At 36.9% G+C, this 15,373-nt stretch overlaps 4 protein-coding genes across 4 annotated transcripts; 3 read left to right on the top strand and 1 right to left on the bottom strand.

Moving 5' to 3' along the window:
• Positions 1 to 750: 750 nt before the first annotated feature.
• On the top strand, positions 751 to 1,334 carry LOC120121298 (snakin-1-like). Its single transcript, XM_039140686.1, has 2 exons — positions 751 to 878; positions 973 to 1,334. Exons 1-2 carry the CDS (start codon positions 803 to 805, stop codon positions 1,155 to 1,157), a joined length of 261 nt encoding a protein of 86 aa, XP_038996617.1. The 5' UTR covers positions 751 to 802; the 3' UTR covers positions 1,158 to 1,334.
• Positions 1,335 to 2,695: 1,361 nt separating this feature from the next.
• LOC120121293 (putative receptor protein kinase ZmPK1) lies at positions 2,696 to 5,301 on the top strand. The gene has a single exon (XM_039140681.1). It carries the CDS (start codon positions 2,799 to 2,801, stop codon positions 5,235 to 5,237), a length of 2,439 nt encoding a protein of 812 aa, XP_038996612.1. The 5' UTR covers positions 2,696 to 2,798; the 3' UTR covers positions 5,238 to 5,301.
• Positions 5,302 to 6,472: 1,171 nt separating this feature from the next.
• LOC120121301 (probable carbohydrate esterase At4g34215) lies at positions 6,473 to 11,347 on the top strand. Its single transcript, XM_039140689.1, has 3 exons — positions 6,473 to 7,093; positions 11,059 to 11,178; positions 11,300 to 11,347. Exons 1-3 carry the CDS (start codon positions 6,473 to 6,475, stop codon positions 11,345 to 11,347), a joined length of 789 nt encoding a protein of 262 aa, XP_038996620.1.
• Positions 11,348 to 13,069: 1,722 nt separating this feature from the next.
• On the bottom strand, positions 13,070 to 14,588 carry LOC120121297 (probable isoaspartyl peptidase/L-asparaginase 2). The gene is made up of 4 exons (XM_039140685.1): positions 14,366 to 14,588; positions 13,992 to 14,225; positions 13,768 to 13,854; positions 13,070 to 13,674 (listed from the first exon to the last, which is right to left on the bottom strand). The coding sequence occupies exons 1-4, from the start codon at positions 14,525 to 14,527 to the stop codon at positions 13,180 to 13,182; spliced, it is 978 nt and encodes a 325-aa protein (XP_038996616.1). The 5' UTR covers positions 14,528 to 14,588; the 3' UTR covers positions 13,070 to 13,179.
• Between the last annotated feature and the right edge of the window lie 785 nt (positions 14,589 to 15,373).

Below are 15,373 nucleotides of genomic sequence, written 5' to 3'. Positions count from 1 at the left end.
TCCCATTGGAATTAAGTCATCGCTTCAGCTCTCGGCTTATGAAAAATTTAACTAAGTATGACAAAAGTCATACTTAACATATTAAAAACAAAGCTTGAAAATAAAAGAAAAAAGAAAACTTGAAAAGTAAAAAAGAAAACTTTAATAAAACTAGACAAAAAAGAAGATTGTAAGTTGAGTGATGAGTTTAGGCTTACCCCAAAAGGGTATTTATAGCCTCTCAAAACCTAAAGATAAACAAAGAAAATAAAATAATCTTAAAGATAATTATTTTTTTCTAAATTCAAACTTTAAACTAGTCTCCTAATGCAACTATGCTCGTCCATCTTCCAGAAGGCGTGCTGAGGAGATCTTCTAGAAACCGCCGCTGACTGGACCTTCTAGAAACTACCATGTCAGACCGCGTTGTGCCCATGTCTTCAGCCGTGACCAAATAATAAAAAAATATAGAATGAGCCCGTTTTGTCACTAATTTTAGAAAGTAGAGACCTGCACGAAAATAGGAATAATACAACCAAATCGACAGCAATAAATCCATAAAATCATAGAAATAACGAGCAAATATTCAACACTCATCAATGTCACCCCCACCAGATCACGAATTATCCTTGTAGACAACCTGGAATTTGCAGTTGATCGGTCCTACTTATTTTTCCTAGGTAATTATAGACAACTTCCCCCACCTTTTTACCCATCCCTACCCGTATAAATGAACCCACTTGTATCACAACAAAGCACAACCAATATTACACTCCCTTTGATTTTTTTGAGCTTTATCTTTTGTTCCTATAGATCAAAGAAGATGAAGCTTGTCCTTGTTACATTCCTGCTTGTTTCTCTTATTCTCAGCCCCTCTCTCTTTGAGGTGTCAATGGCAGGTTATGCATGGAAAAGCAAGCCAAAAATTCAGTCTTTAGAATGTAGATTTATCTGTGAAGCTAATGGTTGAGTTAGTGGTTTGATCAATGGCAGGTTCCTGCAGCTCCAAGTGCAAGACGAGGTGCTCCAAGGCAGGGGTTAAAGCAAGATGCTTGAAATACTGTGGGATTTGCTGTAAGAAATGCAAATGTGTTCCATCAGGCACATATGGGAACAAGCATGAATGCCCTTGTTACAGGGACTTGAAGAACTCCAAGGGCAAGCCCAAGTGCCCTTAGATTAGATGCCCCCCCCCCCCACAAAAAAAAACTTTCTAGGGACCCTAAAACATCCTGAGCCATTGAAGAGGACCATCAAAGGTTTCTATCATAAAGCTAAATAATAATTAAGGTTTATTTATCTGAAAATATAAGGGTCCGTTCCGTGGTCTATGAATATGTTGTCTCGTTTGCTTTCATTTTCCTTGTTAAACATTGTTTATTTCAATTTTAGTTTTATTTTTATGAAAACAATAGTATATAACTATTTTATTTACATCCGAGGACCTTTTTTTAATTGAAGAAAGAATATGGTTTGAACCCTAGATAAAAATTGCTAATACTACTTAACCACTATTAATCAAATAGACTAATATTTTGATCACGTTCAACATTGTTTTAGATTTTAGATGTACCTTATTTGAATATAAGAAGAAATATTAAATAGGTATATGGGTTTGGTAAGTGTGTGTAACTATTTTTTTTGTTACATTTAAATTCATATAAATACATCATTTGAATATATGGAATAAAAATATTCGTTCATAAGAAAAGATTACGTATATACAACTAGGCCGGTAAATGAACTGAACATTCAGCGAACCGTTCATGAACCGTGCGGCATGAAGTTTGTTTATGTTCGTTTATTTATTAAATGAGCGAACATGAACAAGATTTTGCGTTCGTTTAATTAAATGAACAAACATGAACAAAGGGCTCGTTCGTTCATTTACGTTCGTGAACGTTCGATTATATGTTCATTTATGTTCGTTCATTTATGTTCGAACAGAGGGCAAGTTGAATATGTTACGAAGATTATTGAAGTTGTTTGGATTTCAAGAAGATTGTTTTGTTGAACAAATTAACTTTAAGCTTTTATTAAGTTCATATATCTTATTTATGATTTATGTATGTTTTTGTCGTATTCGAACAAATTAACTCTAAAGTTGCAGGTTATATTAATGAATTTTAAGTTGTTATTCTTGTTGTTTACTTTTTTTTACATTCATTTGTTGTGTTCGAATAAGTTTTTTTTTGTTTGTGTTGTTCGTTTATGTTTTTTCGTTCGTGTTCGTTTATGTTCGTTTATTATTTAAATGAACGAACATGAACAATCTATATTCCTTAATGAACGAACATAAACAAAAAAAAAAGTGTTCGTTTATGTTCGTGTTCGTTTATTTATTAAATGAACGAACATGAACATACCTCCGTTCGTGTGCGGTTCGTTTATAGGCCTATATACAACAAAAGTGTGGCTTTACGATCCACATAGAATTTGAGATTGTACAAGTCAAGATAATTTGAAGTTGAGCATGTTAGTTAAAATAAATCCCAAGAGCCAAGTAAAGAAACAACGTAGAATTTCATCGGTGGAAAATATATATTAAAAAAAAGTAAGGAAACTATTCTCTCGGTAGTGACATACACACTTGAAAATTCCTGAATTCGCATTAAAAAATATGAAATTTCCACAGCGTAAAAGTCAATTGACAATGGGAATATGTGCCTACCAAGCTCCCTACTCGGAACACGCGGTTTTGAAATTGATTAACACAATCTCCAACTGCTCCGGTTGTGAAGAGTCAAATAGTTAAACAAAAAACAGGGATTACCAGTTGGAAAAAAAAGGCATGTTGGTTCCATGAATTTTACAGGTTCATGGAGGCCAAGTGTTTTAAATCGATGGCTCTTGTTTTCTTCCTGTTCATTGGGTTAGCATCGTCAGATGTTCCATATCTAAGACAAGGTTCATCTTTGTCCGTGGAGAATCCAGATGATGTTTTGGTATCCGCAAATGGCATGTTCTCTGCTGGTTTTTCCCCCGTCGGCCAAAACGCTTATTGCTTCGTCATCTGGTTCAGCAAGCCCTGCCGGGACGGCAGTCGTACCTTTGTTTGGACGGCGAACCGGGATACCCCCGTTAATGGAAAGCGGTCCAAGCTTTCCTTACTCAAAACCAACAAAATCATCCTAACTGATGCTGATGAGGATCCGACCATAATCTGGATGAGCAACAACACTGTTAAAATGAAAGACTCGTGGTCACAGTTGAAACTCCTTGATTCAGGTAACCTCGTCCTCCAAACTCGAACCAATCTTACTCTTTGGCAAAGCTTCGATTCACCAACTGATACACTTCTCCCTGGACAACCACTCACTCGACACAAACAGCTCGTATCAGCACGAAGCCGAACCGATTATTCTTCAGGCAAATACAAGTTGTTGTTTGACAATGATAATGTTCTTCGTCTCGTCTTGGATAATCCCGAGACATCCAGCATCTACTGGCCGGATTCTACGATGTTGGACTACCACCAGGGAAGAACTAGATACAATGATTCCAAAATCGCAGTGTTGGATTCTTCAGGCTATTTTTTATCTTCTGACAATACAGAGTTCAGATCAGCTGATTTCGGTTTTGGACCTTTGAGAAGATTAACGCTTGATTTTGATGGTAACCTTAGATTATACAGTCTTGAAGAACAACAAGGGGTTTGGTTTGTAACATGGCAAGCTATGTCCAACTCCTGTAGGATTCACGGGGCCTGTGGACCGAATAGTATATGTAGCTATGATCCTGGTTCGGGCCCCAAGTGTGGTTGTCCTCCAGGGTTCAAGATGAAGAACCAAAGGGATTGGAACGATGGGTGCGAACCGGAGTTTGAACTTTCATGCAACAATCATGATTTCAACTTTGTCGAACTCCGTCATGTTAATTTCTTTGGTTACCATCACGATATCCTCAGGAATTACACCTTCCAGGAGTGTGTCAAGGATTGCTTGGTTTCATGTTGTAAAGCTTTTCAATATCGATATTTTCCGGAAGATGGTAGGTATCGCTGTTATTCAAAATGGGAATTGCGTAATGGTCATCGTTACAATAGCTACGTTGGAACCCTTTACTTGAAACTCCCGAAATCATTCCCTTACGACAAACCTGTTGAAGACTTAAAGTTAAATTGCTCCAACATGCAGACAAAACAGCTTGAAACATCTTATGTTAAGAAAACTGGACACGGATCATTGAATGTTATTATTTGGTGCGCTTCTATAATAGGGTTGCTTGAGATGATCTGCGTCTCTCTAGTGTTTTTTTTCTTGTATAAAACAGGGAAAAGTCCAGACGCATTGTCGACGATGGCCACATCCCGGTACCTCGTCGCTCCAACTGGCTTCAAAAGATTCACATATGGTGAGTTGAAAAGGGCAACGAGGGGTTTTCGTGAAGAGATCGGGCGAGGAGGAGGTGGGGTGGTGTACAAGGGAGTTTTGCCCGATCAACGAATTGCAGCCATTAAACGACTTAACGCCGAAGCTCATCAAGGAGAGGATGAATTTCTTGCAGAAGTAAGCACAATCGGCAGGCTTAACCACATGAACTTGATTGAGATGTGGGGATACTGTGCAGAGGGGAAGCACAGGCTTCTGGTGTATGAATACATGGAGAATGGATCGTTAGCAGACAACCTCGTGAACAATTCACTCGATTGGAAGAAAATTTTTGAAATCGCTGTGGGCACCGCCAAAGGGTTGGCTTATTTGCATGAAGAGTGCTTAGAATGGGTCTTGCACTGTGATGTCAAGCCTCACAACATACTGTTGGATTCTGCCTATCATCCTAAAGTATCAGATTTCGGGCTATCCAAATTGCTGGCAAGGGACAGTCCCAGAGAGTCGAGCTTCTCAAAGATCAGAGGAACAAGAGGGTACATGGCGCCCGAGTGGGTTTACAATCTTCCCATCACTGCCAAAGTCGACATATACAGCTATGGGATTGTGCTATTGGAAATGATAACAGGGAAGAAACCAGGTGTGGGCGTCCCCGTTGTTGGAACCAATGGAGAGAAATGGCGGCAGAGGTTAGAAACTTGGGTCAAAGGGAAGAAAATTGGAGCTTCTGGAACAACTTGTTGGGTTGAAGAGGTATTGGACCCTGCCATAGGCGACGATTGTGACAGAAATGAATTGGACAAGGTAATAGAGGTGGCTATCAAATGTACAGAAGCTGATAGACATCACAGACCATCAATGAGCCAAGTAGTTCAAATGCTTGCGGGGGATCAAATTAATGCTCACTGCCTACCATCTTTTCAATAATCTTTCAACATATATTACATTTTCTTTTAGTTTCGATTGGTTATGTCATTCGATTGTGCTGTGGAGAATAGAAATAAACAATAGTACTGCACGTGATCATTTATCCTAAAACTACCATTTACTGCACGTGATAATTTATCCTAAAACTACCATTTTTTCCTGTTTTCTTTTTTGGTTGGAAAACTTGTCGCTTTTTTCTTCGACTCATATCGATGACAGAGCAGTGCGTCGATGTTTTTCTTTCTTTTCGGGTCTGAATTTTCAGTTGCAGTTGAATTGCCTACAAAGTACTGCTGCTCCTCTAATTTCACTGTTTGAGCTCCATTCCTCGAAGGTTCAGTTTTAGTACTAATTAAATAATATCAATTAGATTTTACAAGTAGGAGAATGTAATTTATACTAATTTTTTATTAAAAAAACCATTCAATGATGATCAGGTTTGATCAAATCAAAATTTTGAGATCCAATTTTAAGATTTAGATTATATACAAACTCGAGGTTAGAAGATTAATATATATATATATATATATTTTAACAATAACCAAGGATGTTGTTCTAATCATAATTGATTAGATTCTATGCTTAAATATATTTAAAATGAGAAGTGCCAAGTGGACTGGCGGTGCTATCAGCTTAATTATCGTGTTAGCTTTGGAATAAAATACACTTGATCACTGCCAGTGCCATGCCATGGCATAGGCACCCATAGTTCGTATATTATTGATAGTGTCTTTACCTTTATTTTTCTAATATTATCATAATTATATTTAAAATATTTTAATTATATTCAAACCATATGTGATTAAATAAGTTCTATTCTAATATTATCATAATTATATCGTACATTTTTATACAATTAACTAATTTTTATTTAAAATAAGAAATATCTCAAATTACAATAAAGATTTACAATTACAATCATAAATTAAGTACATAATTAGGATAATTTCCTATAATCTTTGAAACAAAACTAGAAACTTAAGATCCCATAAGAACCATACAATGAAAGATTAAAAATCTAATAAAAAAATCTCGGACAAAGATAGATACAAACATATTTGATCGGATCAGCAAAAACACAACAAAAAGGATTAAGCTATTGAAATATCACCGACAAAACCGCAAATCATACTCGAGCGACGCGAAAAAACTATCAACGAATGCAAATCGAATATCTAAATGAGAGTCCAAAGCAGAAATGATCTAAAAGATATCATCTTTTTCAGTACATCCATATGCTTTCCTTCCTTCTCTTGGCTCTTGTGGCTCACGCCACACCTATAACATGTCAAAATATACTTCAAAAGAGGTTAAATATACTTCAAAAGAGGTTAAACATAATCATCCTGGCCGGACAAAGCAACATGGCTGGTCGAGGAGGGGTCGCCAATGACAGCGCGACGGGGATCCCGAGATGGGACGGTGACATTCCTCCACAATGCCAACCCAACCCTTCAATGTTCAAGCTGAGTGCGAACATGACATGGGTTGAAGCCCGGGAGCCAATCCATGCAGACATCGATGCCAAGAAAACAAATGGTATTGGACCCGGAATGCCGTTCGCCAATGCTGTATTGACCAAGGACCCCAACATAGGGCTGGTGGGATCGGTGACTTGCGCCATTGGAGGGACCAGTATCAGCCGGTGGCAAAAAGGGGAGTTCTTGTATGAGCAGCTGGTGAAGAGGGCTCGACTGGCGTTGCAGAGTGGAGGAGGATATAAAGCCATGCTTTGGTACCAAGGGGAGATTGATACAATACATAAACAAGATGTTGAATTGTACGGAGGCAGATTGAAGAGGTTTTTCCATGATTGGCGTTCTGATCTGCAGGCTCCTATGCTCCCAATTTTCCAGGTATTAGTATCATGCCATTTGGTTTTCTTTTCTTCATAAATTAAAATATATATTTGCAGGAATTTTGAGCTACTTTCTTAGCAGCTTGCAAAACTTATAAAATTTGAAATAAACTCGCTGGTTGATCCCGAATCGGGATTGGCTACCTTAGCATCGGATCACGAAAAGTCATTTAAAAACTGTTTCGGACGATTAATGTAACCAATTGTATATTAATAAATTTCCACGCTGACAGATGTCGGTGGAGATTAATGTAATACAAGTTGGCAGAATTTCAGATTATGAATATATGTCTTGGACTATTGAGAGGGAAATTAATTAATAAATTTGGATTTTATTAACTTTTTTTCTTTTTATAACCAATTGTATTTTAATCCGTTATAATTTCTCTTTCCACTAGGTTTGGGCCTGTAAATGAACAACGTTCAGCGAACCGTTCATGAACCGTGCGGCGGGAAGTTAGTTTATGTTCGTTTATTTATTAAATGAACGAACATGAACAAGCTTTGCATTCGTTTAATTAAATGAACGAACACGAACAAAGAGGTCGTTCGTTCATTTACGTTTGTGAACGTTAGATTATATGTTCGTTCATTTATGTTCGAACAGAGGGCAAGTTGAATATGTTACGAAGATTATTGAAGTTGTTTGGATTTCAAGAAGATTGTTTTGTTGAACAAATTAACTTTAAGACTTTATTATGTTCATATAACTTATTTATGATTTATGTATGTTTTTGTCGTATTCGAACAAATTAACTCTAAAGTTGCAGGTTATATTAATGAATTTTAAGTTGTTATTTTTGTTGTTTACTTTTTTTTTACATTCATTTGTTGTGTTCGAATAAGTTTATTTTTTTTTGTTTGTGTTGTTCGTTTATTTTCATTTATTATGTTCGTTTATGTTCGTTCATATGTGTTCGTTTATGTTCGTTTATCATTTAAATGAACGAACATGAACAAACTATATTCCTTAATGAACGAACATAAACAAAATAAAAAATTGTTCGTTTATGTTCGTGTTCGTTTATTTATTAAATGAACGAACATAAACATAACTCCGTTCGTGTACATTCGGTTCGTTTACATGCCTAACTAGGTTGAACTTTTTTATATTAATATCTTCCTAGCATCAATCTACACTATCGGTAGATTAATAGAAAGATTTGTTCAATAATTTTTAAAATTCAGTCATTACTTTTATAAGTTTACTAATAATTAAATGATATATGATACTCCACTTGTCTAAAAAATTGCGTTTATTATTAATTTTTTAGTTATTTTTTAAATTTTGATTAATTATTATCTAAATTTTATTATCGATAAAAATATAAAAATATATTTTAAAAACTTTCGATCAAGTAGTTTTAACGATATCTTTTATAAATACAATTTATTTAAAATAATCATCGTCAAAGATTTTTTTTATAGGATAGAGTTAGTATAATTTATTTACGACATTACAATTTATTATTTCTCAAAATTCTCGTTTTTCTGAATCTACGGAGGGACCGTAGACATGGAGAAACCCGCATCGTCAATCAATCTCTTTCAGAGTACCGATTATAGCTATGAAATTCTTCGAGACTAGTTGTTTTCGGTCAAGAGGAAATCTTCATTCCACAATCTCAAAAGTTCCCCAGCTGAGCCGGTTAAAGGAGAAAAACAGTGAACAATATCAGGCCTATTCCATGAGAGATGGGAAATCCAGAGCTTCTCGGATGTTCATCCTCAACTGTCTTCTATGCACGGCGTTAAAATAATTCCTTCCCATAATTCTAACGAGAGAGGATTTCCAGATTTACCTCCTACTCTGGGGATAATCTAAGAGGGTTTTCAGAATTTTCCAAAATGCAATTTTCGTTTAACACGCCTTCCTCTAAATATTCAAGACCTTCAAAAGTGTCTGGAACAGCTTCAACTGAGCTGGAGTTTTGAGCTACTTGATTAAATGAACAAACATTCCCTTCACGAGAATCCTGTTGAGCTACCATCGTTGGGTTCTTTGTTATCCCGAATTCCTCTGGGCTATTGTGAAGATTATAATCATATTGGCCCAATACTAGAGCTAGATCGCCTTTGTTTTTATTAAATTGACCTTGTACGGGTAGGCCCCCCCTCTGACTCGAACCAAACCTAACACGACAAGAGACTTCAAAGTCATTACTCTCGGAAAGCACCCCATGCATGTATGCTACACCATCTTCACTAGAATCGAGGGAATTGGTTTCGGGGTTCAAACTTGATCCCCTAACTAAGGAATTATCTTGACGATTCAAGTCCTCCTCACCGTTACACTGAACAGTTGCTAGGAATTTTTCGGTAATTCTTTCTGACCAGAAGAGAGACTCATCTACTTTCCTATCCTCCAAATCTGGCCATGCATCAGCAAAGTTGTCTTCACTCATCATCTGAGAACCTTCATTGTAAACTTGATGATTGAAGTTTACCATAATCTTGATAACGAAAGCGACCCTTAAAGCGAACTTTGATTGAATTAGGAATGTCGAAACGGCTAACCGCTCTGATGACCATTTTGGCCACTGAAAAGTCTTCGTTGTCTCTTGTAGAATTATCCAAGAAAACAAAGGATCCCCATCTGTTACCTATAACTGCAAAAAGAACTTACATGCCAACAATGAAGAGGTACTTTCAGTAATGATACCAAAAAGAACAATAAGGGAATCCCCTCTTCATTGGTAAGCGGGGCTATATGATCAAACTAGTAAGACAAAGCTTCCTTTTTTTACTGACAACGCCTCATCTCTATCCTTCATGGTTTCAAATCTAATAATACACGTCTTGTGGTCATTTTCTGATTTAACCATAGATACTTTAATACCATCACTATGTAAAGCTTTCTGAACAAAATTCAAGTCAAATAATTTATTTATCATTCCAACTAGGGAGAAGTCGATCCATTCCGAGTTCTTAGTAGGAAGTTTTAATTCTAAAAGACCGAGGGATCGAATGACACCTCTTCTTGGGTAAGATTTGAAACCACCATTTCATCCGACTCCAGAGGCTTCTGAATCACCAGAAGAGCCTCTCTACAAGTTCTTGTATCCTTTGAATTGTATATTTTTTATAGCCTTTTTGTATTCTTGCGCTTATAACCTCCTTTCCCAGACCCTGGTTTCTCTGACGCCTGAAATATCCTATTTTTACCTCTTGAAACACTGGGATAAGCCTTCGAAACCAAAATGATTTTTCCATCTACTTTTGTGTTACTTAATCCCTTGATTCCTCTTTCCAAATTGTCCGCCTTTGCAAATCGAACGATCGCAAAAGTCGAATTTTTGTATCTAGGTTTCCTATTGTTTAACGGAATGAAAACATTAGTGACCTTCTCATGATGATTACGGAGCTCCCACAGAGCACTTCTAGATACTCGGCGGCTCAGGTTATCCACGAACATCGTCCGTTGGATATCTGCCAGACTCAATTTTTCGATATCCACTGTTGTATTTCTTTCTCTCGCGTTTTCGCTCATTGTGGAAAACGACAGCAAAGTCGCGGTTGAATGGGTTCAGAACCCTGAATAGAGCCTTCCGTTGTATGTTCCCTTAGTTAAGAGTATAGCCAATATCATTTGCTCTAACAATTAACTTTCTTGAAGGTAGAAACTATAATGTTTCAATTAAAGATAATCCCTACCCTAAACAAAATAATAATTAAATTTAAATATATTAAAAATAGAAATTTATAAATATTATAACAACAATAATATCAACTAAATTAATAGTTAATTAACAATATTTGTGCACTAATCAAACGACTTCAATAGTAAAGGAATAATTTTTATTTATTGAGGTCTATAGTTTGAATAACATGAATGTAAGAGGTTTAAGCATTCAATATCATATAGTTGATAATTATCTTTAAATAGACATTGTATTATATTTATATAGACTAATAAAGAAATTAACAATATTTGTTTAAAGGCGTTGAGAAAATGTTTGACTGGTGGTTATAGCATCAGGACAGGGAGCCCAAATAAAGATAGGGCTTGGGAATGTGAAAAGCTTGGACGCCAAGGGACTTTCTCTGGAAGCAGACGGGCTTCATCTCACCACTCCAGCACAGGTTAGACTGGAGACATGTTAGCCGACGCTTTCCTTCACTTCAACCCTAACCATTCTCCAACCACTTTTCTTCCTTCCTTTCTCATAATTGTTCATCTTTTCTCTATCATCTTTTGTTTCAGATGCTTATAGGTTCTAAATGTTACACCACTTCTTTGTATTCATACTAATGCATAGGATAAACAATAAAATGCTTATATGAACTCAGAATCTAAGATTCAGAAATTGCACCTGGAATCAATCTTCAGCTTATTAATAGTTCGCGGTAGGGACCTCACCTAAACCAAATATCTATGCTGACACAGTTATTTGGGTTTAGTTTGAAAAGAAACTCAAAATCAGTTGGATTTTCGGTGCAAAGTTTTAAATTGCTACAAAAACTTGTAAAAGTATTGAAGTACTCCACTAATATATTACTATTAAAAAGAAAACGAGTTAAAAGAGTACAAAACTGGGGGAGTTCACTTGGAAAACGGAAAGATGATTACATTATGGGAGTAGGTGAAAGAATCTGGTATGAATCTTGAATATATAATTTCACAAATTTTGAAATTGCAGGACCATCTAAAATCAGCGGTATATACCGAACATGGTTGTATCTGTTTTGTTTTTCTTTTTTATGATACCCTCTTCTGATGATTAAACTAAGGTAGCTTTTGAAAATTTGGGACAGTTTGATTGGAGGGACGTGGATTTGGTGCAAGATTCTGTCACGAGTCTTTATTAGAAAATTAGGTAAATTTAAAAGAAAAAGACCTAACCGGGTGTATTGTGGTCCAAGATTCCAGTCTATTTCTTGGAATCAAACAGCAGCAGCAGCAGCCCACATGTTTTGGTAGAAAAATTATAGAAAGACCTAAAGTAACATTTGCTTAACTTTGGCAGCACTAAGTAATATTTAGTGGTAGGTATTGACTCCTTGGACCTTGGATATTTAATTATTTATGCTGCGGCGTACTCGATATATATGGAAAATGAGGTCTTTTTCCATGATAGAAGTTGTGGAAGCCGTAAGAAAACTCATATCTCGAAACTTTACCTTATAAACTGGAGTCCTATAATTATGCATGTTGATATTCAAAATTTTAATTTATTCAATATAACCTATTACAGATAATTATATAAATTGATTTAAACTTCAAAAAATACAATTTTTTCAGAGGAGATAGATGGATGGCATGGTGTTATGTGGTCATTGTTATTGATGGGTTTGGATTACCAAATAATCAGAAACAGATGCTGCTGCTGCTTTCAAATGCTCCCTTTTTTTCCATGTACTATACATGATGTATGCCATGGTTTATGTATGGACCTCAATGTTGAACAAGAAGTTCATATTGGATTTTACTGCTTTATCAAGATACATGCATATCCCCACAAGTAGATTTAATCAAATACTTAGTCCCACTAGTTCTAAAGTAGTGTGTTTACAAACAGCACGTGTCGTGCTTTAACTAAATAAATTTAACCACCTCATGTTTCGGGGCCACTTGGTAGCTGTCGTTTTAGAGTTTGGATTCTAGTGGCAAAGTGAAATGTCACATGTTTGAATCTTTGATTTAAAAACATAATTTTTCACTGTTTTGTTTGGTGGATTCGAGCCAGCTAAGGATGGGAAATGGGATTAGCGGTCAATATGTAAAACACATACTTAAGGGGACATAGTTCGAGTATCCATACAAGATTATGCCCATTGAAGTCAGTTGGAGTTTTCTTAGTGGCTGTTTTCAATGGGGCCACTGCCGACAGAAACATGTGGTAATATGGCAACTTTTTGAAAGCAAAGATAAATATCGAAGGTTAATTTTTTCATATTTGGGTGTCCCGATTAAGTTCCCTTTCAAGATTTTAATTCCTTTGATAAGAATCTCAGCCGTCAAAGCTTGTCATGATTCAGTGAAATGAAATATCCTGATTTATTATTGGTGGAATTTCAATTACACACTAGAGATACTGACATTACCAATAAAACCACCGGAAAAGCGAAACTCTCTAAGGACGTTCACCACACGCCAACCTCCATGAACCCATCCTCGGTGGCGCAGCCCCTAAACATCCCGGTGGTGTTAAACCCACAAGCCACTTCGCCGTCTTTTGACACAGCAATGAGCCCCGCTTTGCCTTCATCTAACCTATGCTTTATCACATAATCAACTGCCTCGTGCAGATTCAACCCTTTGTATTCCATCACCGCCGATACTTCCCTCGCCAGTGTGCTACGGATGATTGCTTCGCCTTCTCCGGTGCACGACACCCCGCATAGCTCGGATGCGTAGGTTCCCGAACCGATAATTGGCGAGTCACCTATCCTTCCAATCATCTTGTTCATGAGCCCACCGGTTGAGGTGGCAGCGGCACATCGGCCCGCCTTGTCAACAACCACGCAACCTACTGTCTCCGGGGCGTAGACGCTGATTGGGAGTCCGTTCATCTGCAAAGGACTGTCCATGGCGGCGCCAGCACCACAGGTGCCAATCGTCGGGATCCGATAATCAAACTAAAGAGTAGAGAAAAGTAGAAAACGTTAGCCTTTATCCCGCTGCTGCATTAATCTCAAGGAAAGTAATCTGAATATTAAACGTATGTTTACCAGGATTGAGTTGGCCTCTTTTGCTAACTTAAGCATCCCAACATTATCTTCGGTAATGAAGTATTCATTGTCCAGCATCTCTACGCCCTGCAACAAGTCCAACCCATTAATCTAACCAGACACAAAACTTGTCTTCTGTCACTCTCAGATACACTAACACGTGGATAACGGAACCCGAGATTCCAAAGCATTTAAAAACGTGGGATCTTTACCAAACTACGAACCTGTTTCTTGGCAAACTCTTCGGCACCCGAAAAGCCCAGATACGAATGTGGTGATTTTTCCATGACAAGTCGGGCGAGGGAGACTGGATTCTTAACGGTGGTTAAGCCGGAAACAGCGCCGCAACGCCTCCTCGGGCCGTCCATAATGCTGGCCTCCATTTCCACCGTTCCATTCTCTGTAAGGGCCGACCCACGGCCGGAGTTAAACAAAGGATCGCTTTCCAATTCTCTCACCTACACCAAAACAAAACCCAAAATTTATTTCCCAGAAGAAAAGACAGCAAAAAAGTGAAATCTGAATGTTAATTTTTAAACTTATCTCCATCGTTAAATATATTAACTGTTAAGGGGGGTAAAAGAAAAGGGGAACATACGACGAGTTCAACGACGTCAATGGCGGGTAGGTTAGAGCGGAGAGCAGAGATGCCAATATCAAGGCAACGTTTGAGGAGCCTTTTAGCCTCCTCTTGTCTTTCTTTTGGGAGATTTGGGTCTACACCAGCGCCACCGTGCACTGCAATTGCCCAGCCTCCCATTCTTTTTCAGCACTGCCTTTTTTCAGCCTCTCTTTTCCTATGCTCTTTCTTTGCTATGTGAAAAACATTAACCTTTAGAGCCCCTTTTATAGACGCTCGCGGACTTGAAAATCCCTTTTAACTTGATTTAATCTAGGTTTTTCTTTAATACGGGTAGAATCAGGCTATCTCTCTGTTCTTTAATCTCAACCACTCTCTCTCTTAACTCCCACTTGTTTTCACTCCCAAGGATGGCAGTCAGTCTTTGCCCGTGACAAAGTATTAAGGAAAAAAGCACCAGAAATTAGACTAATTTATTTCTTAAATTTTACTTAAAAACTGCATCAAATATGTTTTTAATCGAATAATTTACTATAATGTTGCAACTATACTAAAACTCACAGGTAGGGGCATTAAATATTTTTTTAATCATATATTAAAATATATTAACATGTTTTTATTAAAGGACAACCTTAATAATAATAATAAAAACCTTAAAAACAGCTTAACACGCCTACTCCCGATAAATATGGTAATTGAGGAGATATTGTATTATAATATTATCCAAAGTTGGGTTTTGGGTTTTCTGAATTGATTCTTTTGCACAGTTAGGAAGTCGAATAAACTATTGTCTCGAGTTCCTAACTATTCTTGGCCTCTTTTAACAATTAATTACTATTCTAGCCAAATAAAACAAGGAGAAATAAATATTTTAGAGCCACTCCAATGTGCAAGGACCAAGGGTGATTCATTTATTAGGAAAGAGTAATTAATGTTTTTTCCTCATGTGGGTTTTGCAGATCCTCGAGGTTGGAACAAAAAATCATATGACAGAGAATACATTGTTTTCAGTAACCATATAAATAT

The sequence above is a fragment of the Hibiscus syriacus genome, unplaced genomic scaffold, assembly GCF_006381635.1.
Source record: "Hibiscus syriacus cultivar Baekdansim isolate YM2019G1 unplaced genomic scaffold, ASM638163v2 tig00110369_pilon, whole genome shotgun sequence".
In the NCBI taxonomy this organism is placed as follows: Eukaryota; Viridiplantae; Streptophyta; class Magnoliopsida; order Malvales; family Malvaceae; genus Hibiscus; species Hibiscus syriacus.
This window is presented reverse-complemented; position numbering and strand designations above follow the sequence as displayed.

Bases quoted from the DNA above. Each gene is read 5' to 3' on its own strand.
- LOC120121293 (XM_039140681.1), top strand. From the start codon at position 2,799: ATGGAGGCCAAGTGTTTTAAATCGATGGCTCTTGTTTTCTTCCTGTTC.
- LOC120121301 (XM_039140689.1), top strand. From the start codon at position 6,473: ATGCTTTCCTTCCTTCTCTTGGCTCTTGTGGCTCACGCCACACCTATA. The intron at 7,094-11,058 runs GTATTAGTATCA...AATGTTTGACTG, and splicing joins CTATGCTCCCAATTTTCCAG to GTGGTTATAGCATCAGGACA. The intron at 11,179-11,299 runs GTTAGACTGGAG...CTTTTGTTTCAG, and splicing joins ATCTCACCACTCCAGCACAG to ATGCTTATAGGTTCTAAATG.
- LOC120121297 (XM_039140685.1), bottom strand. From the start codon at position 14,527: ATGGGAGGCTGGGCAATTGCAGTGCACGGTGGCGCTGGTGTAGACCCA. The intron at 14,226-14,365 runs GTATGTTCCCCT...GTTTTGGTGTAG, and splicing joins TTGACGTCGTTGAACTCGTC to GTGAGAGAATTGGAAAGCGA. The intron at 13,675-13,767 runs GTAAACATACGT...TCTACTCTTTAG, and splicing joins AAGAGGCCAACTCAATCCTG to TTTGATTATCGGATCCCGAC.
- LOC120121298 (XM_039140686.1), top strand. From the start codon at position 803: ATGAAGCTTGTCCTTGTTACATTCCTGCTTGTTTCTCTTATTCTCAGC. The intron at 879-972 runs GTTATGCATGGA...GATCAATGGCAG, and splicing joins CTTTGAGGTGTCAATGGCAG to GTTCCTGCAGCTCCAAGTGC.